At 39.0% G+C, this 18978-nt stretch overlaps 1 protein-coding gene across 1 annotated transcript in view; it reads right to left on the bottom strand.

Annotated features, from left to right (window-relative positions):
* KAT6A (lysine acetyltransferase 6A) overlaps positions 1-18978 on the bottom strand; it is a 97421-nt gene that overhangs the window by 15359 nt on the left and 63084 nt on the right. The window contains 2 exon segments of the mRNA XM_072950195.1: positions 1060-1201; positions 12254-12369. Of these exon segments, the coding sequence (XP_072806296.1) occupies positions 1060-1201; positions 12254-12369 (258 nt within the window).

Genomic DNA, 18978 nt, shown 5'->3' with positions numbered 1-18978 from the left:
TCAGATAAAGCTAACTGAGGGATCATTAACTATTGCCAGAAGCACCAAGCAGGTTCCCTAGGCAGCAACCTGGCAAATGAGGTGTTTCCTGGACTCAGGTTGGCCAGGACCAGGAGCGCTAGGCAATCATGCCCTTCACACCCCTGGATCCTGGGGATGCGGGAGCCTGTTCTTTTATGAAAATGCCAATGACTGCTCACATTGGACCCAAAGACAATGACATTTCAAGGCTGAATCTTCTTCAACAACTCAAGTAATTAGTATCACTTTTAAAAAATATATACACCAATATATGCTTAAGGTGAGGAACACTTTGCTCTCGGGTTTGCTGAAACAGTACCGTGTACCACAGCCTTCCCCTCCCCACGAGCTGAAGAGCTCCTCTAATCCTCAACTGAAACAGAGGCTTAGGGAAGATCAAGAAAGCAAGAGATGGAGTAGATCCTGACGATCTGAAATCCTACCATCATAGTAAGTAACCTAACTGACCACACGGCAGGTACTCGATCAGGAAATTAAAAACCACGACTAACAACACAGGATCACAGACGTAGCCTTAGTCGTACAATTGTGATGAAGTCAGAAAAATATTATTAAGATTTACTACAGCTATTACATACGACTCTACAAAACATTCCTTTAAATACAGCAGTAGAAATCTTTTCATTTAAATGCCACATTTCATAGATTCTAAGACAATTTTATCGCATCTAAACATAAGTAAAATCTGTTGGCATGCTATAAACAAACGGAGTCTTATAAATCATAATTAGCAGCCCTTTTCCCTTCTTAGTGGTACACAAAATAGTAAGATATATTACAACTGACATCTCTGATTCAATGAAATACAGAATAATTTATTCAGAGATCAAGCTTGTGAAGTTGGTACAACCTGGAATGCCTGGTTCTGCTTCTCATACAGCTGAATTACTGACTCAATAGTGAGCAACAGTAACATAACGTTTTCTAAAAAATCAAGTTCCACAATTTGACAAAGTACAGGTGGCAAGTGTACTTGACAAGGATAGGAAGACAACTACTAAGCTTCTTATACTTTACCTCAAAGACCGAAATATTATTTTTTCTGTAAATCTCATTAGCAGGAGGATGGAACCAACCACATTTCTTCATGTGCTGCTGGAGAATGGTTCTACTTTTCATGTATTTCAGACAGAATTCACAGAGGTACAACTTAGGCAGCCTGTAAAAAATGATGAAATGGGAGGAACTTATATTTTATAAGACCTTGAATTTCACAATTATTCTTTTTTGATTCTTATTACTACCCAAGTAAAAAGGTTGATAATAATAATGTATCACACTATCTCAATTAATTAAGAAAGGAAAAACAAAAACAATAGATAGAACTAATCTGGATAACAGTATCTAATCAACAGTCGGAGGGTGGGCTGAGAAACCAAGATACCCAATTGAGTGCTCTTCCTTATCAGACTAGCACTTCCCAGTCTTTTAAAGTCACCCACTGGGCACGCACGAGTCTCACCTTCTCTCCTCCTTGATAATTTCCAGTAAGTAGAAAATAAAGTCTGCCTTCAGAACACACCAGTAAGTAAAGATTTTGTTAAGCTATATATTCTTTTTTCCTTTATTTGATAATTCATCCATTGATCTCAGAAAATAAACATTTCTTGATTACTGACTGTGTGTCAGGCCCTGTGCTAGGCACACTACGTACAGAATGCTGAGTAAACTGGACACAGCAGATTTTTGTACATTTTTTATGTGTAAAATTATAATACTGAATATGTTTTTTCAAGTTAGAACGTATTACACTACCTCCCTTCCTTCCACCCCTGAAATTCTGGCTTTCTCTCTGTTTAAATATCACATTAAATCCTGCAACTCAAAAGTCTTTTTTCAACAAGTGAAATAGAAGTTCAAATTATTCATTCAGAGGCTCCCTGTTCTATTTATATAATTTATATTTATTCAATCATCTTGCTATTTTAGTAATAATGTAACAGGACTTCTTTAGAATGTCCCTTTTATGAGGAGCTAGGCAATAGAGTTAAGTGATTAGATCAGTTCATCACGTAATGGAGGAAACATAACCTAAATTAAAAACCAGTGGCTTTTATAATCTATTTTAGTTTGAATTGAGAAGATCTGTGGCTCTTCTATTATAAATACACATCCGGTGTATCCTCGGCACAGAGGCTTCCCTGCATCCTGAACTGTATCCAAAACTGGTCGTGCCTTGGTAACGTGAGGTCTGATATTATCATTAAAACTGCATATGCAAAAAAACACTGGATGCTGTGATGACAAAAAGGATAATCCAAATGCAGCACTGCATCCTCTCTCATGTAAACGAGCGCCGAGGCTGAAGGAAGGAAGTTTAAGAAGCCCCCACATTAATTTAGCTGCTACCAGTTCGGACAGCTGTACTTTAAAAAGACAACCCTGAAATTAAAGAAAAAGTGGATTCACACACAAAAAGGATTTGTTAAAGTGTGAAGACCATAAAAACTATCTTCCCCAGTTCTACTTTAGAAGCAGCTTTTGAAGCATAATTATAATTTATCTAAAAACACCTAAAACTTGATTAGGGCCTTTCCCTGTGTGTTCACGGACCCCCTAGTTCTGTTTGCACTAAGTGTTTCATGCTCAAATAAGGTAGGAAAAGGCATGGGATTCACAAGTGTGTATTAATCCCTCCTCTACAACCCCACATCTTAGTTTTGCAACTGCCATTCAGCACACTATAAAAGCTTCCAAGGAAATATTGTGGTATAATAATTCTAAATGTCCACAATATGTAATACTGTTTTCCAACGTATCTAATTATCAGCCAAGCCCAGACAACCTGAAATCATATCATTAGTACAAAAGTCATTCCAAAATAAAGTACTGAATGAAGCAAATAATGACTGACATTATAAATAAAAGAAGCTGGAGCCAAGAGCATGAAAATGAAAGGTTTCCCAGACTACTCTGCTTATTTCCTTTGAATGTTGCCTCCAACCCCACTACTCAGGAATGGCAGCAGGGTAAACAGCTTTTTCCTTCCTTACCACCAGAACTGGAAAATAGAAAACCTCAAAATGAAGTGGCCCCGGTTGTGAACTTCATCATCTAGTGTGGGCACCAGATGTATTAACTGAGTCTCAAAGGTGACCCACAACTGCCAGCACCGCTCCCTAAATACCTGGATTCTGAATGATTTCTTCTTAAAAGGACAGAGGAAGAATGAGCTTCTCCCTATAAAATGCAACTATGGCATCCTCCTCCCCTACCTACCTTTCTTCACCTGCCCTAAATTCTCAACGAGCTATATCCAGAAATGATGGAAACCCTTTGAACAGATACATGCACCCCAGTGTCCACAGCTGCACTGTTTACAATACCCAAGTGCCCATCAACAGATGACTGGTTTAAGAAAATGTGTACACACACACACACACACACACACACACACACACACACACACACAGGAATATAACTCACCCCACCAAAAAAAAGGATGAAATAATACCATTTGCAGAACACGGGTGAACCTAGAGATTATCATACTAAGTGAAATAAGTCAGACAGAGAAAGACAAGTGTCTCATATATGGAGTCTAAAAAAGATAAATGAATCTACATACAAAACAGAAACAGACTCAGAGACATAGGGAACAAATTAATGGTTACCAAAGGGGAAAAGGATGGGAGGAGGGATAAATTAGGAGTATGGGATTAACAGACATAAACTACTATACATAAAATAAACTACTATACATAAAATAAACTACTATACATATACATAAAATCCATAAGCAATAAGGATTTCTGTGTAACATAACACATTCAATAACTTGTAATAACCTATAAAAAAAATCTGAAAATATATATATATCACTTTGGTACACCTGAAATTAACACAATATTGTAAATCAACTATTCTTCAATATATATATAAGTAAATACATTCTCAATGAACAATTTTAACTTGTTGCAACATGAAGATAAAGAAGAATCCTTGAGTACAGGTTTACTCTGAGAGTTAAACAGTACAAATAAATATTCCCTACAAATGTAAACCTAAGAAACCTAAGCAAAACTCTGAGCTTTCAAAATATTAAGAAAGATAGTGAGAAACAGAGGGAGTAGGGAGGGAGTGAGGGAGGAAGGGAAGGCGGGGAGGAGAGGGAAGAGAAGGGGGAGGCCGAGGGGAGAAAAGGAGGAGGGGGGAAGGGGAGAGACCCAGGTTATGGTAATGAAAAATGTCAACTTTAAAAGCATCTAAATCAAATATTAGGTCTCAGAACATATGAAAATAAAATACAATCTATTTCCTAAGGTCTATGGGAAAAGACCTAATTTTTTAAAGCACTAATAGTGGGTTGTTCAAGAAAACATCAGAAAAACTGAAATCTGAGAAAATCACTGCCAAGTCTTATATGGTAAATTATGACTTCAATGTTATTTCCTTGGAATAGCAGGATGTATAGCATTTTACTGATGATTAAAAAAAAAAAACTTCAGTGGACCTTACTATATGAAAAATAATAAAGTAGAAGGAAGCACATGATCTATTTTATTCCAAATCATTTCCTGCTGAAAACATTTCAAAGGCCTCTTATTTTCTTTTTTAAAAATTGAGGTATAGTTGATTTACATTATACAAGTCTCAGTTGTAAAACACAGTGATTGACAATTTTTAAAGGTTATACTCCATTTATAGTCATTGTTAGAATATTTGCTATGTTCCCTGTGCTGAATAATACATCTGTGTAGCTTATTTATTTTACACATAGTAGTGTGTATCTCTTAATCCCCTGCCCTTATCGAGTCCCTCCCCTACCCCTCTGCCCACTAGTAACCACTAGTTTGTCCTCTGTATCTGTGAGTCTGTTTCTTGTAATATTCACTATTTATTTTTCAGATTCCACATATAAGTTATACCATATAGTATCTTTCTCTGACTTATTTTACATAGTATTAATACCCAAGTCCACCCATGCTGCTGCAAATAGCAAAATTTCCTTCAATACGGCTGAGCAGTATTCCATCGTATATACAGACCACATCTTCTTTAGCCAGTCATCTGCTGATGGACACTTGGGTTACGTCCATATCTTGGCTATTTTAAGTAATACTGCTATGAACATTAAAGTGTATGTATCTTTTTGGATTGTTTTCATTTTCCTCAGATACATATATCCTGGAGTGGAACTGCTAGGTCATATGGTAGTTCTATTTTTAGTTTTTTGAGGTCCCTCCCTAAGTTTTCCATAGTAGTCCCAATTTATATTCAAACAACAGTGTACAAGGGCTCTATTTTCTCCACATCCTCGCCAACATTTGTTATCTGTGTTCTTTTTGATGACAGCCATTCTGACAGATGTGAGGTGATACCTCGCTATGGTTTTAATTTGCATTTCTCTAATGATTCACAATGTTGAGCATCTCTTCATGTGCCTGTTGGCCATCTGCATGTCTTTTTGGAACAGTGTCTATTCAGGTCTTCCACCCATTTTTTAACTGGGTTTTTTTTTTTTTGATGTTGAGTTGTATGAGTTATTTATATATTTCAGATATTAACCCCTTATTAGTCATACCCTTTGCAACTATGTTCTCTCATTCTTAGGTTATCTCTTCATTTGGCTGATGGTTTCCTTTGCTATGCAAAAGCTTTTAAGTTTAATTAGGCCCCATTTGTTTAACTTTTTTTTATTGATTTATAATCATTTTACAATGTTGTGTCAAATTCCAGTGTAAAGCACAATTTTTCAGTTATACATGAACATACACATATTCATTGTCACATCTTTTTCTGTGAGCTACCACAAGATCATGTATATATTTCCCTGTGCTATACAGTATAATCTTGTTTATCTATTCTACAATTTTGAAATCCCAGTCTATTCCTTCCCACCCCCCGCCCCCTTGGCAACCACAAGTTTGTATTCTATGTCTATGTGTCTATTTCTGTTTTGTATTTATGCTTTGGTTTTTTTTTTAGATTCCACATATGAGTGATCTCATATGGTATTTTTCTTTCTCTTTCTGCCTTACTTCATTTAAAATGACATTCTCCAGGAGCATCCATGTTGCTGCAAATGGCGTTATGTTGTTGGTTTTTATGGCTGAATAGTATTCCACTGTATAAATATACCACTTCTTCTTTATCCAGTCATCTGTTGATGGACATTTAGGCTGTTTCCATGTCTTGGCTATTGTAAATAGTGCTGCTATGAACATTGGGGTGCAGGTGTCATTTTGCAGTAGGGTTCCTCCTGGATATAATATGCCCAGGAGCGGGATTCCTGGGCCATATGGTAAGTCCATTCCTAGTCTTTTGAGGAATCTCCATACTGTTTTCCACAGTGACTGCACCAAACTGCATTCCCACCAGCAGTGTAGGAGGGTTCCCTTTTCTCCACAGCCTTTCCAGCATTTGTCATTTGTGGATTTTTGAATGATGGCCATTCTGACTGGTATGAGGTGATACTTCCTTGTAGTTCTGATTTGCATTTCTCTGATAATTAGTAATATTGAGCATTTTTTCTTTATTTTTGCTTTTGTTACCTTTGCTTTTGGAGACACACCCAAAAAATAGTTATGATTTTTGTCAGATTGTTCTGCCTATGTTTTCTTCTAGGAGTTTTATGGTTTCCAGTCTTACATAGGTCTTTAATCCATTTTGAACTTTTTTTTGTACACGGTTTAAGAAAGTTGTCGTTTTGTATGTATTCCTTTTGCATGTAGCTGTCCAGTTTTTCCCAACACTATTTACTGAAGAGACTGTCTTTTCACCATTGTATATTCTTGCCTCTTCTGTCACAGATTAACCGACCATACACGTGTGGGTTTATTTCTGGGCTCTCTACTCTGTTCCATTGATTTGTGTGTCTGTTTCTGTGGTAGTACCGTGCTGTTTTGACTGCTTAGCTTTGGAGCATAGCCTGAAGTCAAGGAGCACAATGCCTCCAGCTCTGTTCTTTCTCAAGATTGTTTTAACTACTCAGGGTCTTTCACATTTCCATACAAATTTAAAAATTTTTGTTCTAGTTCTGTGAAAAATGCCATTGGAATTCTAATAAGAATTGCACTGAACCTGCATATTGCCTTGGGTAGTACGGCCATTTTTAACAATAATAATTCTTCCAGTCCATGAACACAGTATATCTTTCCATCTGTGTCATCTTCAATTTCTTTCACTACTGTCAGTTTTCCAAGTACAGGTCTTTTACCTCCTTAGGTAGGTTTATTCTTAGGTATTTTCTTTCCGATGCTATAGTAAATGGGATTTTTCCTTAATTTCTCTTTCTGACAGTTTGATAGTATATAGAAGTGAAACAGATTTCTATATATTAATTGTATATCCTGTAACTTTACCAAATTCATTAATGAGCTTTAGTAGTGTTTTGGTGGCATCTTTAGGATTTTCTACGTATACCATATGTCATCTACAAACAGTGATAGTTTTATTTCTTCCCTTCCAATCTGGATTCCTTTTATTTCTTTTTCTTCTCTGACTGCTGTAGCTAGGACTGCTGCCACTATGCTGAATAAAAGTGGTGAGTGGGCATCCTTGTCTTCTTCCCAATCTTAGAGGAAATGCTTTCAGCTTTGCACCGCTGAGTATGACGTTAGCTGTAGGCTTGTCGTATGTGGCCTTTATTATGCTGAGGCATGTTCCCTCTATATCCACTTTCTGGAGAGTTTTATCTTAAATGGGTGTTGAATTCTGTCAAAAGCTTTTCTGCATCTATTGAGACGATCATATCATTTTTACTCTTCAATTTGTTAATGTGGTGTATCACACTGACTGATTTGCAGATATTGAAAACTCCTTGCATCCCTGAGATAAATCCTACTTGATTATGGTATATTAATCTTTTAATGTATTATTCGATTTGGCTTGCTAATATTTTGTTGATTTTTTTCATATATGTTCATTAGGGATACTGGCCTGTAATTGTATGTGTCTGTGTGCATGTATGTGTGTGAGTGATATCTTTTGTTCTGATATCAGGATGATGCTGGCCTGAAAGAATGAGTTCAGAAGCATTCTTTTCTCTGGAATTTTTGGGAATAGTTTGAGAAAGACAGGTGTTAACTCTTCACTAAATGTTTGGTAGAATTCACCTATGAAGCCATCTGGTCCTGGACTTTGTTGGGTGTTGCTTTATCACTGATTCAATTTCATTACTGGCAATTGGTCTGTTCATTTTCTATTTCTGCCTGTTTCAGTCCTGGGAGAGTGTACATGTCTAGGAATTTGTCCATTTCTTCTAAGTTGTCCATCTGATTGGTGTATAGTTGTTTGTATTTGTCTCTTATGATCCTCTGTATTTCTAAAACCCCCTTACTTTATTAAAACCAAGCCTACTGTTAGTCTAAAGAGAATCATCAAATAAAACTCCTAGACAAACGAAATGTTTCTCCTAGTAATAGCACACACGGCTGCAGTTCTCGGATTGAGAACATACACCATAATCTTGAACATTAGGTCACATGAGGTGACCTGCAGTTACTGAGACTATGAACACCCCCAGACCGAGAGAATACTTCTCGGTGCTGCTTTCTGTCCTCTTTTTCCCGAAAGCACCTGGGCCCTGACTGTCAAGCAGGTGTGTGGTTGCTTTGATCAGCTGCATCATGGAGTTCAGCTCCCACAGTTGAAGCTTATTTTAAAGTCACCCACTGCACTGTCACCACAGTCCGTGAAGCCAGGACTGGGCTGCAGCTGTGTGCGCCTCGGAAGCACTGCTTCCCTTACTTCAGGGATGATGCAAACACCCTTCCTAGGAATTCCTGCAGTACCTTCCTGGCTTCTGAACACTGCCCAAGATAGTAGCAGTTTGTCTGGCCTTCATAATAGGTCAACTTGTAGTAAAAATTTAAGACAATAATAAAAATTATATCGAATATTACTTAGGTCAAAGATTATGATACAAGCCATCTGAGATCAATCTCGATACTAATGCTCTACAGAGCAGTGAAGGACAGAGATTAAAGGTATTGGTTATGTGTTTAGAGAAAAGAGGGATTAAACCCTGGTTCTACCATTTACAAACTGCATGGTCTTGAGTGTATCCGCTGGGCCCTAGGCTGTAGAACAAAGACAGCAACATCCCCCTCAGAGAATTAGTCCAGAGGTGTTGAGCCCGGGACCATGCTCAGGCAATGGTAACTGCAGCGCAATTATTTACGGTGACTACTACGAGTACCTTTACTCCTTTCATCCATTTTACTTCATCATTTAGTGGTCATCCGAAGACTCAAGGATGCTTTCTTTAGTAACCGGGGCTGTACATCATCTATGCATCAAATCAAATCAGAAACAGGATCAAAAAGTAGACCGAAGTTCCTAAACTACTCAAGTATGTGGGAATCTGCCTTGTGAGGATCCTAATACGATCTTGTAGCAAGGAGATTATTAAGAAGGTAGGCTCTAAACAGCTCAGGAGTAGAGGATATCCCATGGTCACAGTTATTTACTCTTGCCTTTGGCCCACCTATGTCTGGTTTTCAAAGGCAGAGGGGGGCCCTCTATGGGCCTGTCTGCTGTGTGTGAGTATCACACGGCCCTGTTGGAGAAACTCAGGGTTAAAACTCTGGTTTATATTCTTTATATAATCATGTACATGAAGAGTCATGAAGAGTCATATGAATCATATATACGATAAACTGCTCCAAATGAAGTAGTTTTATTGCTTCATTGCTATTGTTTCATTCTGCTTTGTTTTTTTTTTTTTTAAGTCAGGGATGCAAGATGACTTAACAGACACTGCACATACAAATATGTGAATATTCTGGGAGAGAAAGCATAATCCCAGGTCCCAAAAGATTTCTCCTCTTGGGATCTCTTCTTTTTTGTTTGTTCCAAGGTGTTTTTGTACACCTTAGGATTTGGAATTTTTTTTTAAGTGTCTAAAATCTTTAATAATAAGAAAATAATTTGAAAGTAATTTAGCAGAGAGTAATAATAAATATTAACAAAGGAAAAAAATACAGGTTTATTATTTGGAAATCATTAGATCCCTAAACAGTCAACTTAAGTTTAAAAGAACTCAGAAGTGAAATAAGCCTAAACTCACTTAAATATATGTGGTTTTTTAAAATGTCATTAAGAAAATTATGAACATATAGATAGAAAAAACTCTTATTTAGTAAAGAACGTATTAAATTATAGAATATTTTCTGATGGAAAATTCAGGGAACCCCCCACAATGGTAGATAAAGAAATGTATAGATGTCTGAAATTCTACATAAGAAAGCTGATGAATTCTACAGTACTTATCCTATTGCTGCTTTCTACTACAATTCCTACTGCATTTTGGAGGGTTATTTAATTTACTGCTAGTGATATCTGCTTATTCCTTCACTGAGAACCCATTCCCTCAAACCTGATTACAAAGTCAGGTTCTAGTGACAATCTCATCAGAACACGGAGCAACATTTTTAATGAGACTCAGTATCTTAGGTCCACAGTTCGTGGTTGGCTCCCCTCTCATCCTTCTCCTGAGGAGCAGGTGCTGGCCCTCCACCTCCACTCCTGGCGCAGCTGAGTTCCTCCCCTCCCCTTGAGCAGGAGAGGAAGGTGACTGTGGTTTCAGTTTCTGTGCCACAATCCCTGCAAAAGTGGGACACACATGGGGAAAAGCTTTCTTTTCTAAGTCTGGCACTTTCGTGATCTGGACAAAGCTCACGGGAAAACGGTAACAATTTCTTTCAAACCTCATGAAGAAATTAATTCTTCAGCTCTGCTGTTCTTGGTCATACAGCGTCTTGGCTATCCAGAACTCCTGGGGAGGAAACTGCCTTGAACACCTGCATTCTGCGGGTAGTTGTTTGATTTCCTTCCCTCTTTTAACATACATACAATAATATACAATAAATAAACATTTACTTAATGAACTCAGATTGCTGTTTTTCCGTGATGTAAACAGAATACTGTCTTAAAGATCTACCGCAGAATGTGGGGCTAAATGACCCTTCAATAAATGGCTCTTAACTGCTAACTTTCATGAGCTTGTGTGTTACGTTTCCTGGAGTTTTCCCTTTCTCTTCTTTTTTTGGTTTATCACTGCAGTCTATCTGCAACAACATTTTCCCTCTTACTTTTCTGTTAGACGTAGAAACCAGACAAGCAAGTTATTAAATTTATGGAAAGAAGAAGTAAAAAGCAAATGAAATATCCCCTGAGTTTTAGTTTTTTATACTGGCTTAATCCCAGCTTAGAAATAACCCATGTTAAAGCATTGTGTATACTGCAAAGCACTAAAGCTATCAGTGTTGGTATGAAGATTTTGGCTAATATTTTAGGTAAACCTGAAGAAGGCTAAGAAGGCCAGAAGTCATATAATGGTACTTTGAGCATGCATTTAACTCAGAGAGCACCATCATTTGCTACTCCTTGTAATGCTCTGCTAAAGGGAAACTGAGGCACACCCATCTTACAGAGTAAAGATTGAATTAATATGACTGCTATACTTCAAATGATAAACCAGTGTTTAATTTTTGGACCAAATCTTATTTTTCAACTCTTCTAATTTCAACCCTAAAGGAAAAAAATAATAATAACTGACATTGTTGAGCACTCACCATTTTCTACGTGACTCACATGTTTCAGCTTATTTAATGCTCACAACAAACCCCACGAGGTAAGAACAATCATTATCCCTAGCTCACAGAAAAGGAAGCTGAGGTGTTGAGCAGCTGGGTGACGGCTAAGGTCCCACAGCTTATAAATGTCATGGCTGGGTCATGGAACCAGTCTGGCTTCACTGAGCTCGCCACCTCATCCCCAAAAGCTGGCGCTGACTGATTCATTTTTACATCTGGAAAGCTATTTATACATAATTTTATGCCATTTGTCTATTCCCGGGAAAACAAATCACTCACTAAAGTTTGTTAAATTATAAAAATTTAAATTAAAGGCTACTCAGTGAAACTTTTTATTTATAGTTAAATATAACAACCTCTCTTTTTAAAAATTCTTAGTGTGAGGTAAGAAGGCAAATTTCCCTTAAAGAAAAAAACGTTCCCTTTTCATTCTGACCATATGTCAGGTTTCCAATCTGAAGTAATAGCTTTTGGACAGGTTACAAAAAAGAAAGACTGAAGCCAACTGGGTTAAGGAGCTGCCAACATATGCTGCTATTATGAACACTTTAAAGCCACCAGCTTTCTCAAATGTAAAAGGATGAACTGGACTAAAATGTCTCCAAGATCTCTTCTAGGGCTAGAGTTCCATGCATCTAAAAGCAAAAAGTAAACAGTCTCTCAAAACGTACCTTGAGTATTCTTGAGGATACGGGGAAGAGTACCAGGTGTGGATTTCATACTTCCCGAACTCAATGACAGAGGGACAGCGGACTTGTGGGTCAGGCGGGCCAGTCACTCCCACTTTCTGTGCAGTCAGAAAATGCATTACATAATTTAGCTAAGTCAAATACACTGAGACAGGTAACAAAACGAACAATTTTTTAAAATCCCATCTGAATCTAAGTGTCGCCTTCTCAGGGTTCCACAGGAGAATTTAAAAAGCCAGGAACAAGCTAACAAGTTTTGAAATAAGCTGTATTATTCTTTAAGTAGAGCATCAAAATAAAGCACAAAAGTGCTAATAAATCTCTTAGAACCAAATGCAGTTGGTGACATTGCTTTTTCCGCATTTAATAACACTGCAAATACTTTCCTCAACTAAACTCACTCCCCAAGACTCAGTTACTAGAGACACTGCTGGCACTTGGGGAGGTAAGGTCGGGGTGGGGAGGGGCGCTGCAGGCTGGCTCAGACCACACACACAGTGCCCCAGCTGATGGCAACGGCCTCCTGACCCTGGGAGCACACACAGAAATAATCGCCTTCCAGTCTAGGGAAGTAACTATTAAGAACAATCTGAAAAGAACATTACTAAACACGTAACAAGAGTCTGCAATTCATTTTACACTACTCCTAAAATTCCCTTCATTAGTGGCTCTTCACAGATCTGACCAAAGAAAAACACACTGTTATACACATACGTTTATCTGTTTTTATCTACCTTCTGTTTGTAATGAAAATCTATCTCTACGCCCCCAATCTCTGCAATAACCTCAACTACACTATCTTAAAAAAAAAAAAGAATAACCTGTAAAGCCTTTGTGACTTCTCCGCCAACAGTTCTAATATAAGCCATTGCTAATGACCGCAAAGATCAAGTTTGAAAAGCTTAAATTCAAGAGGAATTTGATTTACTCTGCACCCAATACAGCAACAGACTCTTACGTGCATACATGTTTACAGGCAGAGCTCGGAGCCGCTGCAGGTTCGGCTCCAGACCACGGCAATAAAGAGAACATTGCAAAAAAGCAACTCAAATGAATTTTTTGGTTATCCAATGCATATAAAAGTTATGTTTACACTAGAGGCTAGTCTATTAAGAGTACAACAGCATTATGTCTTAAAAAAAATGTACGTACATTAATTAAAAAATCTTTTACTGCTAAAAAAATGCTAACCACTATCTGAGCATTCAGCTAGTCGTAGTAGTAACATCAAAGATCACTGATCACAGATCCCCATAACAAATAGAATGATAATGAAAAGATCTGATATATTGCAAAGATTAACAAAATGTGACGCAGAGACATGAAGTGAACAAATGCTGCTGGGAAAATGGTGCTGGTAGACTCGCTCAACTCAGAGTTACCACAACCTTCAATTTGTTAAAAAAAAAAAAAGATGCTATCTGTGAAGCACAATAAAATAAGGTATGGCTGTGTGTGTTATGTATGTAACATATGATATATATGCATGTATATTTACCATGGATACTCTATAAACATGAACTGACTTCTAAAAAAAAAAGCAGCTAGAATTTAGCCTATTCAAACACAAGAATTAATAACTCTGCAAAGGAACAACCAAAACTATCCTTCAACTTTATGCTTTTTAAAAACCACTGATATTTTTAAAGTCCCTTGCTGGAGCTCATGACAAACACACACATACCGCACCCCACAACAAAACTAAAAAATCAGAGGTTTCTATTCACTGTTTTCATGTAAATTCATTTAAGGAAGAAGCCTCTTCACCACAACTCACTTGAGAACTCTCCCTGGTCTTTCTAACCATTTGTTTTTACAAAAGGCCAAGGGACTTGGGTTTCGCGCTGGAACACAGCCAGGTGAAACCTCACCTCTTCCTTAGACACCTCAAAACAAAAGACAAACATCTATTAGCTGCATACCTTATGTTGTGACACCAAGGAGTAATGGGGCTCTTTCAAAGGCAAAAATCATAAAGAAAAATGCAAGACAGGATTAAAGTTAGATTTTTTTTCATTTCTCAAAACCAAAAAAGAACTTTGCAAAAAGGTTTTAAACACACTGTTCTTTAAACTGCACTCCAGAATCAAGTATTCTAAGTCATCAAGGAGTATCTTCTAGCCTATGTTCACAGCTCAAAATAACAAGAACAGTAGTACAGAAAACATCTGAACAACCAGCATCAGAAACCCACTCTAACCCTGAGCCAAGGACCAAACAGGAAGGAAGCACAGAGGCTGAGAACGGCACCTGCTGCGGCCCCGCCTGGCGCGTGAGCGCTTTCCCGTCCGCTGCCCGGCGCTCTTCCAGGTGGATGCCCGAAGTGAAGGCGGACACCCAGCTCCAGTACAACTGCTTGCACATCACCGCGACTGAGAGTCTGTGTAAAACTGGGCTCACGGCAGACTTGCCCTGCCTTCCCCCGCCCTCGCCTCTCTGCACAGTGAGCTGCGCTCCTCCACCACCTCCACCACCTCCACCAGCTCCAGCTCCCCTGGGGACAGCCAGCCCCCAGGGCCAGTGTTTCCGCAGTTAACAGAGGCCCTGTGTGGTGTGAAGCCACAGCTGCGCCACCACCTCTCATTAACCCAGTCCTTGCCAAACTCAAGCTGTCAAATCCGAATTACAAGGTTATCTTTGCTAAGTCATTTTGTTTTTAAATTTCAGTCAAAATTTCATTAAACATGCAGCTTTCCAAAGTAGCAGGGATCTAACATAATCAAGAGCACAAACTACATTTTTTTAAACTTTTTTTTTTACATTTTTTATTGATTCATAATCATTTTACAGTGCTGTGTCAAATTCCAGTGTTCAGCACAATTTTTCAGTCATTCACGGACATATACACACTCATTGTCACATTTTTTTCTCTGTGATTTATCATAACATTTTGTGTATACGTTTTTTAAACTTTTAACTCAAGTCTTGCCACTCTGTGCCCTCCTTCTCATCTGAAATGCCCAAATCTTTAAAACATAACATATATTCTGGCCCAAAATGGACTTTTTAATCTAAGAACGGGCACTATATACACTAGTAATTGGGCTAAACCAAAAGATAACTCTGAATAGGCCTATTCTAGATAATGAAACTTTTATCACTAGCAGTTTATGAGAAAAGACTGTTACTCTTCTGCAAAAACTCCACTTCCATTAAGTGACTTTTTTTTTCATTTAAATTTTTAATTTTTTATTAATAGACTTTATTTTTTAGAGCAGTTCCAGGTTCACAGCAGAACTGAGCAGAAAACACAGTGAGTTTGCACACAGCCCTCCCCACCATTAAACAACTTATTTAATTCCAGTTTTCAATATACAGACACCACTCTTGCATACAGAGACCCTCCCAAGTCCAGACCTGGTACAAAATGAAAATGACAACTGCTGTAGATACAGCCCTGCTCCCTCCCTAACCTTCCTTTTCCAGTCCCCCGGGGAATGACATTCCGAGGTGGGAGTGGAGGGTAGAACTGTACCCTTGTTATCAGTATGAGAATGTGAAATGCGGGGAGAAGACATATCTTTCTGGTATTTGAATATTTTCCCATAAAAACGTATAATAAACAAGGATTCCGTTCATCAGGGATTAGAAGTTTTACATGATGAGAGAGATGTGTAAGAATGAGTCCAAGTGCTGCACAGTGGAGAGAGCACAGACCCCAGGAGTGAGGAGAACCGAGGTGTGGGGTGGGACACCTCCGCACAGACCGCGTCTCACACTGTCCTCGCCTTAACCCCCGCCATCCACTCCTCACAGGAGGAAACAATACACCTGCTTTATACATAGAAAAACAACAACAAAACAAGGCTCAGAGAGGTTAAGAGGCAAAGGACTCCAGGACAGGAATAAAGAGTGAAGTACAAAGACAGAAAAGAACAAAACAGGTACGACGCATGACAGGAAGGATGGGTAACCCTCAACCAGTTAATTCCCGAATTTCAAAGGTTTTTTTGAACTGGAACATAAAGTTTTCCAAAGAAATGAAGCTACACGTCCACAGCCTCTTATCCTCTTGGAACAGAATGTGCTTTAGAATCCTGAGTTTTTCTCATGTCAGAGAAGTATTACATATGAAAAAGGATATGTGTATGTATTGCATGACTGGGGCATCGTACTGTACATCAGAAACTGACACATCGTACTGGCTGTACTTTGATTTAAAAAATAAAGTATTACAGTACATATGTGTATCTTAAATCAAGAGCCCCAGGAGGATGTGGGACAACACTCCATAACCAGGTACATTTAAACAGGGTAAGTTAAGAATGTATGTAGCCTCACATCAGTTCAGATCACGTTTTGCCAACAACTGAATCAGGGTTAAGTGAGATCTTAATGTAAAATGAGACGATCTTTTTCATTCTCCAAAAAAGACATACATACAGGTGCCAATAAGCACAAGAAAAGATGCTCAACATAATCATCAGGGAAATGCAAAAGTAAACCACAAAGAGATACCACTTCACACCCATTAGAATGGCTACTATCTAAAAACAAAACAAAACAAAACCAGAAGATAACAAGGGTTGGCAGCTATGTGGAGAAACTGAAACCCTTGAGTATTGCTGGTGAAAATGTAAAATGGTGCAGCCACTGTGGAAAATAGTATGGTACTTCCTCAAAAAACAGAATTATCATGTGAATCAGCAATCCCACTTCTAGGTATATAGCCGAAAAAGCTGAAAGCCAGGACTCAGTTATCTGTTCACCCATGTTCATAGCAGCATTGCTCATTATAGTCAAAAGGGAAGCAACCCAAATGTCCACTGATAGATGAGTGAATAAACAAGGTGTGGTCTATACATACAATGGAATATTATTTAGCCTTAAAAAGGAAGAAAATTCTGATATATGCTACAAAATGGATAAACCTTGTAGACATTATGCCAATAAGGCAGACACAAAAGGACAAATATTTTACAATTCACTTATGTGAGGTCTACCTAAAGTAGTTAAATTCAGACAGAAAGAAGACTGGGTTGCCAGAAGCTGGGGTGGGAGAAACAGGGAGTTATTGTGTAGTGGGCATCAGAGTTTTAGTCTAGGGGATGAAAAGCTCTGGAGATAGACGGTGGCAATGGCTACACAATTATGTGTATACACTCAATGCCACTGAGCTGTATGCTTAAAAATAGTCAAGATGGTAAAAGATCCAAACCACCATATCTCTTACTTGGATAATTCTAACAGCCTCCTAACTTCTCCCTATTTTTGTATCCTGCCCCTTCAGTCTACACAGAAGCCAGAGTAATCCTGTTAAGACCTATAATGGAGCATGTCACTCTTCTGCTCAAAATCTTCAAGGGTTCCTACCTCACTCAGAGTAAAAGCCATGGTCCTTGCAATGGCCTAGAAGACTCTACAAAATCTGGCCTCCCATTGTCTTTCTGTCCTCTCAGTTCCAAATTTCTATTCTCACTGGTACTTACTCAGCTCTAACCACACTGGCCTCCCTCTACTTCCTTGACCAGCCAACTATAAATCCTGATTCAGGGCCTGTGCACTTCTGCTCCCCTGCCTGGAGTCATTCCCTGACACCCGTATGGTCCATTCCCTCATGCCGTTCAGGCTTCTGCTAAATGTCAGACAGACAGCTCCTGAGCCAACAACGTGAAACTGCACAAATTCACTCTCTCCCTCGGAACTCTCTCTCCCTGCCCAGCTTCTCTCTCGTCGCTACCACACAGGATACCATTTACTTTAACTCATTCCCACCCCAACTAAACTCTAAGCTCCTGAGGATCAGGATTTTCTTTTTAATCTGTTTTGGTCACTGCTGTATCTCCAGTGCCTGACACAGTAACCAGTACTCAGCCTTATGAGTTGCTAAATGAATGTTATCTATGACAAGAACTTCAGCTATTACCTCTGGAGTTCCATCCAGCCCCTGTGTGCTGATAACCTGGCAAATCTCCTACCCAGAGCCCTCCTGACCTCCACGTCCATATGTACAGGTCTGCAGAAGCTCTAAATTTTAGAGTTCCAATTGTGTAAGCATGGTCTCTCCCTCCATCCCTCAAAGCTCCTCTGCCCACATACAGTATCACCATCTTCTCAAAAGAGAAGACACCGTGAACCTACAAGGTTCTGCCCTCTCCTTCAACCCCAGTTCCCAAGCCCACACTCCGTCTTTTCCATTCCACCGAAGTCTTCCTCACAAACTCTGCCTACTGCAGCTTCTCCGCCTCCACTTCTCACTCTGACCACTGAGATCACTGGGCTGGCAGGTGGCCCTGCGCAGGGATTCTTCAGTGCATTCTGCACTGGCTCACCAGAGCTGAGTTTCTAAATGCAAATACAATCATGCCACCCTCTTTAAAGAAAATTCTCCAGGAGCTCCCCAGGAGCTGTGTGAATTACTTTAAAGGGCTACTGTAACTAGAATAGAAAGTACAGACTCCCTTATATGGCCCACAGGATCTTCTGTGGTCTGGTCTACACTTATCTTTCAACCTCATCCCTTCCTTGAACTCCAGCCAAAGAAACTACATGCACCTCCACGTGTTCAAGACGCTTTCTCACACCCAACTGTCCTACAAGAAATGCCTTCCTCCTCTTGTTCAACAGTTAATTCCTACTCTTTCATCCCCCCCGCTCACATATCACCTCCTCTGTGAAGGCTCCCCTGACACCCGCCTCCCTGTCATTCTCACTGCATCATCACTCACAGCCTCTGCAGCAGCATTACACCATGAACTAGCACTTAA

Source organism: Vicugna pacos, chromosome 26 (assembly GCF_048564905.1).
Source record: "Vicugna pacos chromosome 26, VicPac4, whole genome shotgun sequence".
Classification (NCBI taxonomy): domain Eukaryota; kingdom Metazoa; phylum Chordata; class Mammalia; order Artiodactyla; family Camelidae; genus Vicugna; species Vicugna pacos.
The sequence above is the reverse complement of the archived record's forward strand: the minus strand, read 5'-3'. Positions and strand labels throughout refer to the sequence as shown.